We start from the raw sequence: 11544 nt of genomic DNA on the forward strand, positions 1-11544 counted from the left end.
GTTAGGGTTAGGGTTAGTGTGGTAGTAATGTGACCCGCTGTGAGCAGTGTGCTCTAGAGAATATTCTGAATGAAACATCCCGGGTTCAGAGTTTGTTTAGTTTATGTACTCTTGGTTTAGCTGTAGTGTTATAGCTGTGCAATCTCTAAACAACCACACATTCAAACATTGTTATGAGGATGAACCTGGACTATTAAATATTCCTAAACGATCACTCCTGCTGGAGCAGAATGATGCTAACCAACAACAAACAACAAACAACAAAGGAGGATGTGCTCGTTAAAGATGGCTTCCTGGATCACTTCCTGTCACTGCCTGGTCTAACCCATGCTAAACTGGAACTAACTGAGGCAAAACGAGTCCTAGCCAGGCTAAACTGGTTTTACCGGGATAAACTGGGCCAAACTAGGGCTAGACTGGACCCTGTCTGGGAGAACTGTGCCAGACCTCAGCCTTCCCTTCCCTGGCTGGCACCTTCCAGGTGTCACCTACAAGAAAGGTTCAAATGAGCAATGCATGGCCCCTAGGCTAGGGGGAGGTGGGTACACAAGGGGGAAGAGTTATAGAAATTTTGGAAAAAATATTAAAAAAAACTACTTGATAAAAGACGCTTTTTTGTCTTTTTTTTGTCTCTTCGGAACCCTTTTTTTTTTTTTGACTCCCCCATAATGCATTGTGTTTGACCTTTCTTGTAGGGTCAGCGAGACGAAAAGCCAAAAAAGAGGTGCCTGTCCCTCTGGAGGAGACGGGTCTTACCATACCCCACTCCTCCTCCCCTCCACCTCCCCCCCCAATCCTTCCTACCAACCCCCCCTCCTCCTCACCCCCCCCTCCCCCCCTAACCCCCTTGCCACGCACTGTCACAGACCCCCCAGACCCCCACACCGCCAACGGAACACACGCCTTCGCCCCCACGGGCAACGGCCAAGACGTCTACCCCCCGTTCCCCCTGGGGGAGGGCAAGGGGGCACTCAGCCCCCTCTCACAGCGCCAGTTTCTCCACACCTTCTACTCCAACACCCTCCACGAGTGCTGTCTTTCTGGGGGGGCACTTCTCTACACCCCCCCCTTAGCCCCCGCGCCCGCCAGCCCCCATCCGCCCCCCAGCCCAGACGTTAACAGAAACTCTGGCCTCCAGTCTCCCTCTCCCGGCCAGCCGGAGGGGGTCTCTGAGGCAGAGGCCCTGGAGACAGCTGGCCAGCCGGAGGGGGTCTCTGAGGCAGAGGCCCTGGAGACAGCTGGCCAGCCGGAGGGGGTCTCTGAGGCAGAGGCCCTGGAGACAGCTGGACAGCTGGAGGGGGTCTCTGAGGAAGAGGCCCTGGAGACAGCTGGCCAGACAGAGGGGGTCTCTGAGGCAGAGGCCCTGGAGACAGCTGGACAGCTGGAGGGGGTCTCTGAGGAAGAGGCCCTGGAGACAGCTGGCCAGCCGGAGGGGATCTCTGAAGGAGAGGCCCTGGAGACAGCGGAGATTGCGCGGCAGGTGAAGGAGCTGCTGGTCAAGCACAACGTTGGCCAGCGTGTGTTTGGTCACCACGTGCTGGGCCTGTCTCAGGGCTCTGTCAGTGAAATCCTGGCTCGGCCCAAACCCTGGAGCAAGCTCACCCTGCGAGGGAAGGAGCCCTTTCACAAGATGAGGCACTTCCTGTCCGACACGCACAACATCCTGGCTCTGAGGAGCGTTCAGGGAAGACTGAGAGGTGAGACATATTCAATGTAGCTCTGATCCAGGAAGTGTAGTAACATCAGCATGCTGTTGCTACTAATTATGTTGTTATTGTTACTGAGGATGTTGTTATTGTTACTGAGGATGTTGTTGTTGTTACTGAGGATATTGTTGTTGTTACTGAGGATGTTGTTGTTGACAGAAGGCCCCGGGCAGACCATCAGCAGAGTGTTTCAGGATGTGTCAAAGCAGAAATCCACCTCTGGTTCCTCTTCTCAGACAGGTGTGTCAGATTAGCATCACGTAATCATGTTTTTTATGAATTGTTTGTGTGTTGATTCGTTTTATTATGACTGTATTTACTGATGGCTGTGGAACAAATTGCCCCACGGGGATAATTAAAGATGACCTTGACCTCTCTAGGCTGCTCACATGGCAACTCTGCAGACAGCTCAGACGAGGCCATCAAGTTCATCCTGGAGCAGGCCAAGAAAGAGCTGCAGGGGCAGAGGATGGGTGAGACTGGGTGTCAGAGAGAGCTGCAGGGGCAGAGGAGAGAGCATGTGTGATAGAGAGGGTGTGCACATGTGTGTGTATCTGTGTCTGTTCAGCTTGAGTTTGAGAGTTTTCTACCTGGTGAAGTTGTGTGTGTGTCTGACTACCTGTTGTTCCTCTCCCTCCTGCAGACCTGTCCCTCCCCCCCTCCCCCGGCAGGGCTCTGAAAAGAGATGGTGGGTCAGACAATGCGATCCACACCATCCTGGAACAGGCTCGCAGAGAGATGGAGTCTCAACAAGCCCTGGACCCCCTCTTTAGACCCCCCCCCTCCTCACCTCTCCCCAACCCCCCCCTGGGGCTCTCTCTGAAGAGGCCCCCCTCCCCCCTCCTGGACTTCAGCTCCAGCGCCAAGCGTGAGGCCAGGGGTGGGGCCAGGGGCAGGGCGGAGTGTCCAGCCGGGGGAGGTGAGGTCCGAGGGGGAGACTGCTGGAGGGAGCAGTTGTGGAACAGCACCCACCCAGATACAACTCCAGGGGGAGATGACAGACAATCACAGGAGGACCCGAGAGAGGTGAGGACACTGGGTTTCCTTTCCTGGGTTAGAGGTCATGAGAGGTCAGAAGGTCAAGCTAAGCTTATTTCTGTATATAGACTGACAGTCCTTCTCTGTCTTGAGTCCTGTAATCTAGGGCTGGGCCATATAGCCACTTTTTTGTTTTTTATCAATGTCGATTATTATCCTTATGACATCACATGACACTATTATACCCACCTTATGCCCGAACCCCATCTGTGTCAGTAGCCTACGTATACACATGAATAGGGTGACAAGACGTCCTCTTTACCCGGACATGTCCTCTTTTCGAGACCTAAAAAATGCGTCCGGCAGGGATTCCAAAATTTTCCGGGATTTTGCCTCGTCGGATATTTGTGTTTCTCTGGGTCTTTAACAAACTATTACGCCCTTATAAGTTTTGGAAAGGGTATCTCCCTTACGTTCCACCTTCTTGCGCGAGCTCTGACTGTAGAGAGAACTGTCATTTTGATCAGATAGTGCGGCATGCAATACACGACCAGCACCCCGTCCCCGTCGACGTGATGAAGTCTCTTCTTTTTCACAAACTCAAATCTGGTCACACCACACATGAAAGGTGTCACGATGTGTGTCTTGGTCACGATTGCATTGCAGTTGTTTTGTGGTTTTTATATTATTAATTATTAATAGAAGAAAATAAATAATTAGACTACCACCAGCATGCTAGCTTGCTAGCCACTGCTGCAGCTATAGCCATGTTCACACATCGCCTAGTCCTGACAACACCATAAGCACAGGTGCTCTTCTGGAATCTCCAGCTTTGACATTGTTAAATGTCAGAAAACAACTATCGAGTCTTTAGGAACATAGAGGTTAACCAGCTGGCTGTCTGTTCCAGTAGTATGAGTTAGGTAGCTACCTGTGTGTGTTCCAGTAGTATGAGTTAGCTAGCTACCTTTGTGTGTTCCAGTAGTATGAGTTAGCTAGCTACCTGTGTGTGTTCCTGTAGTATGAGTTAGCAAGCTACCTGTGTGTGGTCCAGTAGTATGAGTTAGCTAGCTACCTGTGTGTGTTCCAGTAGTATGAGTTAGCTAGCTACCTGTGTGTGTTCCAGTAGTATGAGTTAGGTAGCTACCTGTGTGTGTTCCAGTAGTATGAGTTAGCTAGCTACCTTTGTGTGTTCCAGTAGTATGAGTTAGCTAGCTACCTGTGTGTGTTCCTGTAGTATGAGTTAGCTAGCTACCTGTGTGTGTTCCTGTAGTATGAGTTAGCTAGCTACCTGTGTGTGTTCCAGTAGTATGAGTTAGCTAGCTACCTGTGTGTGTTCCTGTAGTATGAGTTAGCTAGCTACCTGTGTGTGGTCCAGTAGTATGAGTTAGCTAGCTACCTGTGTGTGTTCCAGTAGTATGAGTTAGGTAGCTACCTGTGTGTGTTCCAGTAGTATGAGTTAGCAAGCTACCTGTGTGTGTTCCAGTAGTATGAGTTAGCAAGCTACCTGTTTGTGTTGCAGTAGTATGAGTTAGCTAGCTACCTGTGTGTGTTCCAGTAGTATGAGTTAGCAAGCTACCTGTGTGTGTTCCAGTAGTATGAGTTAGCAAGCTACCTGTTTGTGTTGCAGTAGTATGAGTTAGCTAGCTACCTGTGTGTGTTCCAGTAGTATGAGTTAGCTAGCTACCTGTTTGTGTTGCAGTAGTATGAGTTAGCTAGCTACCTGTGTGTGTTCCAGTAGTATGAGTTAGCTAGCTGTGTGTGTTTTTTTAGGTAGAGAAAAAAAACTAACAAAAATACATCGAATCTAAATCAAATCAAATTTATTTGTATAGCCCTTTTTACACGCAAGCATGTCACAGAGGGCTTCACATATGCCCATAGAACTGCCCCTCAACCAACCTAAACCCTCAAGGAAGACAAGGAAAAACTCCCAAAAAACTCTCAACAGGAGAAAAAAATGGAAGAAACCTTGGGAGGAGCAATTCAGAGAGGGATCCCCTCCTCCAGAGACGGTTGGTGAGAGAGAGGAGCAGAACACAGGCTAAACATAGTCATACAGTGTCGATGGGTTTTTAAAACACCAAAATCCATTGTTCAACTTTATAGATGTAGGACAGGACCGGGAGACTCGCGACCAGGTCCAGCGTTGGCTGACCGACGACCAGGCAGGTGCTGACAACTCAAACCCCCCACACCACAAGGGATGTGTGTGGGGGGGACAGAGAGAGGAGAGCAGGGATTAGAGAATGCCAGGAGCAGCTAACAGTTACAGTCATAATAGAATGAGATCCCCACCGGTCAAGTGTGGACTGGTGCAGCAATTTAACAGAGCAAAAAAGGGGAATTTGATGCAACCCCACACACCAAGACAGCGACAGCCCCCCTCATTTGGAACATGAAATCTGTTCCAGGGGAAGAGAACTCTAAAATAAGTTGTACTTATAGAATAAGGATGGAAACAACCCGTCCCCCGTTGCCTCCAACTAGTAACATACTTACCTTTAATAGTCGTAGAATTGACTAAACAATAACGTTTTTAACCTAATTTTAAATGTCGAAACAGTATCAGACTCCTTAATTGAGACGGGTAATTTGTTCCAGAGAAGAGGTGCTCTATATGAGAACGCCCTACCTCCAGCTGTTTTTTTCTTAATTTTGGGAACCACCAGATAGCCGGCATCTTGAGATCTAAGTGTCCTTGCGGGGCAATAGGGTGCAAGGAGACCGGAGAGGTACAGTGGTGCCAATCCATGCAGAGATTTGTAGGTTAGTAGTAGAACTTTGAAGTCAGCTCTGGCTTGGATAGGGAGCCAGTGTAGAGAGACAAGAGTAGATGTTATGTGATCAAACTTTCTTGTTCTGGTCAATAGTCTAGCAGCAGCATTTTGCACCCGCTGTGTTTTTTTTTTTTTTTTCTATTTGTTATCGTGATTGTGGAAGATTTTATTGTGGAAAATATCAGGATTGTTTTATTGCCCAGCCCAACTGTGGTCTGCACATGATCACTATTAAAAACTAAACATTAAGTTATGGTTTGTGAAAAGTGAAATAAATAGAATCTTACCGATGCACACACAATGGGATGTAGTCTGTAGTACAGTAGACTAGAATAGCGTCAGTGCTGTCACAGATGTGATAGACAGTGACTGGAATGATCTGTGTTTGTGCATCTGTAGTGAGTCATTAAATTGTATTCTGAATATGTAGTTGTTGTTCAGTGTTGGAGCTGATTACCTGTGTGTGTGTGTGTTCCAGAGTGAGGAAGCCAGGTGTCTCTACAAGATCAAACAGAGAGGCCTCCGCATGCAGCTGTGGCTCAATGGAGAACACAGACACAACACACACACCCAGAAAGGTAACACACAGACACAGACCCAGCATGGTAACACACACACACACACACACACCCAGCAAGGTAACACACACACACACCCAGTAAGGTAACACACACACACACACAGCAAGGTTACACACGTGTCTGTGTGTGTGTGTGGTGTGTGTGGGTTGTGTGTGTGACTCCAGAGATCTAAGGAGGTACCCTTTAGTAACAGCTCCTTATAGATGCTCTCTACCAGCTTGTTGCTACAGCAGAGCAACCCTGCGCTGGAGAGAAGGAGGAATGAGAAAGGAGGGAGAGAGTGAGTGAAGGAAGGAGAAGAGAGGCTTAGGGTAGCCATGGCAGTATGGGTGGACATTGATTAGAAGGTCTACAGGAGGTGAGATGACATCTTAATGGATATCCCACACACTGTTTTTTATAGAGAACTATACTAAATGTATACTTTATAGAGCAGATGAAGTATTCAGACAATTGCATATACCCAGACAATATATATACTCCGACAATATGCTTTGTATATTGTGTACGTCCCCTTGGATGAAGGCTTCTGCTGGATGAAGTGATGTCTAACCTGCCTGTATTCCTCCCCTGTCCACCAGAGGGCAGTCCCAGGACCTCAGCCAGCTGCAGCCCTTCAGAATCCCCCCTCAGCTCTGCAGAGGAGTCAGACCCCCTGGTCCCCCCGAGCTCCTCCCTGGAGCCCCCTTCTGGGGATGCCTCTGGGGGGGGCTCCCAGCCCGGCACGCCCCTGCTCCCCCCCGCCCCTTCCACTGGCCACAGCATCCAGGAGACGGTGTCCATGTCTCCAGAGCTGGACACCTACGCCATCACCAAGAGGGTGAAGGAGGTCCTCACAGACAACAACCTAGGTGAGGGTCTCTCTCCCCCTCACACTCTCTCTCTCTCTCTCTCTCTCTCTCTCTCTCTCTCTCTCTCTCTCTCTCTCTCTCTCTCTCTCTCTCTCTCTCTCTCTCTCTCTCTCTCCCCCTCACACTCTCTCTCTCCCTCCTCTCTTTCACTCTCACTCTCTCTCTCTCTCCCCCTCACACTCTCTCTCTCCCTCCTCTCTTTCACTCTCTCTCTCTCTCCCCCTCACACTCTCTCTCCCTCCTCTCTTTCACTCTCTCTCTCTCCCCCTCACACTCTCTCTCTCCCTCCTCTCTTTCACTCTCTCTCTCTCTCCCCCTCACACTCTCTCTCCCTCCTCTCTTTCACTCTCTCTCTCTCTCCCCCTCACACTCTCTCTCTCCCTCCTCTCTTTCACTCTCTCTCTCCCCCTCACACTCTCTCTCTCTCTCCCCCTCACACTCTCTCTCTCCCTCCTCTCTTTCACTCTCTCTCTCTCCCCCTCACACTCTCTCTCTCCCTCCTCTCTTTCACTCTCTCTCTCTCTCCCCCTCACACTCTCTCTCTCCCTCCTCTCTTTCACTCTCTCTCTCTCTCCCCCTCACACTCTCTCTCTCCCTCCTCTCTTTCACTCTCTCTCTCTCTCTCCCCCTCACACTCTCTCTCTCCCTCCTCTCTTTCTCTGTCCCCCTCACTCTCCCTCCTCTCTCCTTCTCAGTCTACCTTGTTCCTGTGTGCTCCCAGGCCAGCGTCTGTTTGGGGAGAGTGTGCTGGGCCTGACGCAGGGCTCCGTGTCTGACCTGCTGGCCCGGCCCAAACCTTGGAACAAGCTGAGCCTGAAGGGCCGCGAGCCATTTGTCCGCATGCAGCTCTGGCTGCAGGACGCGCACTGCGTAGAGAAGCTAGCTGACATGAAGCGCATGGAGAAGAAAGGTACACACACACTTCACAAACCTCAAACACACTTGCCTACACACCCACACACCTCCCACACACACACCTCACACACACACACCTATACACACTTTGTATAAAGGCATCTGTTCAGTAAGTAAATTATATCTGCGCCTTACCCTGTTTTGCGTATGTGTGTGTGTTCAGCCTACATGAAGAGGCGTCTCAGCTCTCTGAGTGAGGGCGTGGCGGTGGAGGGCGTGGCGGGGGAGGGCGTGGTGGGGGAGGGCTTGGCGGGGTCAGAGCCTCTGCAGAGACACAGCCCCCAGCAGCAGCAGAAAAAGGTCCGGGTGGTTCTGGGCCCTGAGGAGAAGGAGGTGCTGAAGAGGGCGTACCAGCAGAAGCCGTACCCCTCCCCCAAGACCATCGAGCAGCTGGCTGGCCAGCTCAGCCTCAAGACCAGCACCGTTATTAACTGGTTCCACAACTACAGGTGAGCCGTCATATTGAAAAGGAAGATTAGTTTCTGTGTGCATGGATGTTTTGCAACAAACAATGAATTATTACTATTCAATGTATGTGTGAGATGATAGTAGTAGATGATAGTGAGATGATTCCCCAGTAGTCCTCCTTCCTGTTTGTGTCCTCTCCAGTAGTCCTCCTTCCTGTTTGTGTCCTCCCCAGTACTCCTTTTTCCTGTTTGTGTCCTCCCAGTAGTCCTACTTCCTGTTTGTGTCCTTCCAGGTCTCGTATCAGGAGAGAGCTGTTCATAGAGGAGATTCAGGCGGCGGGGGGGGGCGGGGGCTCCCTGCGGTTGTCCCGGCCAGGCAGGGACATGACCGAGTCACACGGCCCTCACAAGCCCCCGGAGGACAGGGAGGCCCAGGCAGGGGCCACGGGTTATTCCCCTGCCCCAACAGACTGCACTACCTGGGGCTGCAGCAGCCAGTCTGGGCAGGGAGGAGGAGGAGGAGGGCTCTTCAGCTTCCCAGAGGCCTCAGCTCCCGGTGGGGTCTCCCCGGCCCCTGCCAGGAACCCCCGGGACAACAACCTGCGCAGGAAGAAAGCAGCCAACCTCAACAACATCATCCATAGACTGGAGAAGGCTGCCGGCAAGGAGGAGCCCTCGGAGTGGGAGTTCTGAAGCTTGATGCCTCCTTGTGACCTCGTGAACTCTGACCTACGACCCCTCAACCTCCACTCTCCTTTTCTGCTCCGACAGGACAGAGAAAGAGGGGGGACAGCCAAACTGAAGCTCATCGGCCATTTTGTTACACAAACTTATCCCAGAGAGAGGGGTGAAGATAGAAGGATCAAAAGTAGATGCAAGGAAACAGTTTAATGTTTTAGGTTTTATTTTTTTATACTGAGAAAAGCACTTACCCGTCCTGGAAGTCACAGCCTCCCTAACCCTAACCCCCAGCCTCTCCCCCATCCTCAGCAAAGCCCCAACCTCACCCATATACCTGGCCTCAGCCCCGGGCCCTAACACGCACACTGTAGAGTGACTGTTACAAACCCTTTGCCTTTATTTCTACTAAGTGTGTGTGAGTGTGTGTGCAGCATATGGGCAGCGTAACTTTCTGTTGAACTCCCCCTCCAGACCCCACCTTCAACTGCAGTGTACACACTGCAGTTGGGATTGCCACTAAGAGTACTACAGTACTGTAGTACTCTTTAGTACAAACTTGTACTAAAGAGTACAAGTTTGGGAAATAAGGGATTTTTATATGACCTAAAAAGAGGAGTTACTGTAAAAAAAAAAAAGTTGTGTTGTTGAAACATGAAATGTTGAAACTATGTAGCTTATATAGTAGTTTGGTAATGACCTGCATCACAGCTTTAACAATGGTTGGACCTACCAGGTGTATGTGTGTGTGTGACGACTAAATGTTCTCACAGAACAAATCCAGTTTTACTGGCCAGATCAGGAACATTTCACTGAATATACACAGCGATGTCAACATCACTGTCATAGGTTTAAGACTGGGCTTTAAGTGTGTGTGTGTGTGTGTGTGTATGCGTGTGTGTAAGAGGAAGAATTGATGGTTTCTAGTTGTGTTGTACTCCAGTGCACAAGGGTGCTCTGTAGGATTATTGGTTGTCAGTTATCAGTAGGGTTTCGATGTTGAGTATTCTGACTTATTGTAGTTTTGTTTCATCCCTATATATTGTTTCATCCCTATATATATTGCATAGTGTGTGACTTTTGTCAATTTTATTCTGCTTATTTATAGGTGCTGTATTTTTTCATTGTACATCTAATCTTTTGAGATTGTAATTTTTGTGTGAGGGTATTACCTGAGGAAAAGAACCAAGTTTTAGACTGACAAACTGCCAGCAGTAATGGCGCAATGACCCTAACCCTATTTACAAGACAACCTAGTTTTCATTCTATTTGTTTCTTTCTACACTATGATGTTTACTTAAGTTACTGTTAGTCATTTTTATTGTTTCGCGAGATGTTTTCTGCATGGTTACAGAAGCAGGAGTGTCTATTGATGACATTGGTGCTCTTAAACCATTCCTTCAGAGGACATGAACCAGATGGGATGACAGGAAGTTGGATGGCACATTGTCATCTGTCAGATGGGGTCAAAGTTCACGGTTGTAAACTAACGATAATCAGATGACTCGCATGCCCAGAAGGGAATAATCTTTGCCAAATTGAGATTAGTAAAGAATTCTGTGAAGCATCACAGTATCACAGTCATTAATCTTTGTGTTATCAACAGGTCTGGCAGGTCTGTCTGACCATCATCTCTGTAAAAACTCAGTTTCAAAGCACTACATCATTCACTGAACAGAGATTGCAAAGCGTATACGTTTGTTCAAGATGTCTACAACCAAGCACTTAATACAGTTTCCTTAGGCTCCCCCAGGACAGGGACTGAACAGCCCTGCCCCTTCTTTTCCTAGGAACTCTGGCAAATGTGGTTTCAAACCAAGCACAGCCTCTGCCCCCCCAGCATGGGTTAGGGCTAACCCACCATGCTGCCCCACAGAACAGCTGCTTCTATCCACACCTTGTGCCCCTACACCAATTCAGGAGTTTTAAAACACGTCTCATGCTTCAGTACATACTCAAAAACAAAGCTTTTCTCAATTTTGTGTATAATTACTGACAGAAATAAACGTCCATGGCCATTTTGAAATTGTACAATGTCAAGTAGTGAGAACATGGCTTTCCTGCTTTCACGGGAGACGGTTTCCTGCTCTCACGGGAGACTGTTTCCTGCTCTCAAGGGAGACAGTTTCCTGCTTTCACGGGAGACGGTTTCCTGCTTTCACGGGAGACGGTTTCCTGCTTTCACGGGAGTGTCAGGGAGACGGTTTCCTGCTCTCACTGGAGACTGTTTCCTGCTCTCACGGGAGACTGTTTCCTGCTCTCAAGGGAGACAGTTTCCTGCTTTCACGGGAGACGGTTTCCTGCTTTCACGGGAGACGGTTTCCTGCTTTCACGGGAGTGTCAGGGAGACGGTTTCCTGCTCTTCTGGATACAGTTTCCTGCTTTCACGGGAGACGGTTTTCTGCTTTTACGGGAGACGGTTTCCTGCTCTCACGGGAGACGGTTTCCTGTTCTTCTGGACACAGTTTCCTGCTTTCACGGTAGACGGTTTCCTGCTTTCACGGGAGACGGTTTCCTGCTCTCACGGGAGACTGTTTTCTGCTTTCACAAGAGACGGTTTCCTGCTTTCAAGAGGGAGACAGTTTCCTGCTCTTCTGGACACAGTTTCCTGCTTTCATGGGAGACGGTTTCCTGCTTTCACAAGAGAC

General features: G+C 49.4%; 1 protein-coding gene across 3 annotated transcripts in view; it reads left to right on the plus strand.

Annotated features, from left to right (window-relative positions):
• LOC134029597 (homeobox protein cut-like 1) overlaps positions 1 to 10037 on the plus strand; it is a 30237-nt gene extending 20200 nt beyond the window's left edge. For 2 of the 3 annotated variants that reach the window (XM_062473809.1, XM_062473811.1), the window contains 9 exons: positions 696 to 1697; positions 1866 to 1946; positions 2087 to 2179; positions 2350 to 2732; positions 5943 to 6042; positions 6627 to 6896; positions 7618 to 7806; positions 7975 to 8260; positions 8512 to 10037. In XM_062473809.1, the coding sequence (XP_062329793.1) occupies positions 696 to 1697; positions 1866 to 1946; positions 2087 to 2179; positions 2350 to 2732; positions 5943 to 6042; positions 6627 to 6896; positions 7618 to 7806; positions 7975 to 8260; positions 8512 to 8911 (2804 nt within the window). In that variant the 3' untranslated portion in view covers positions 8912 to 10037. The remainder of the gene's footprint in view (positions 1 to 695; positions 1698 to 1865; positions 1947 to 2086; positions 2180 to 2349; positions 2733 to 5942; positions 6043 to 6626; positions 6897 to 7617; positions 7807 to 7974; positions 8261 to 8511) is intronic. The other variant, XM_062473810.1, reaches the window with a different exon arrangement.
• The last annotated feature ends 1507 nt before the right edge of the window (positions 10038 to 11544 follow it).

The sequence above is a fragment of the Osmerus eperlanus genome, chromosome 11 (assembly GCF_963692335.1).
Source record: "Osmerus eperlanus chromosome 11, fOsmEpe2.1, whole genome shotgun sequence".
NCBI classification, from domain to species: domain Eukaryota; kingdom Metazoa; phylum Chordata; class Actinopteri; order Osmeriformes; family Osmeridae; genus Osmerus; species Osmerus eperlanus.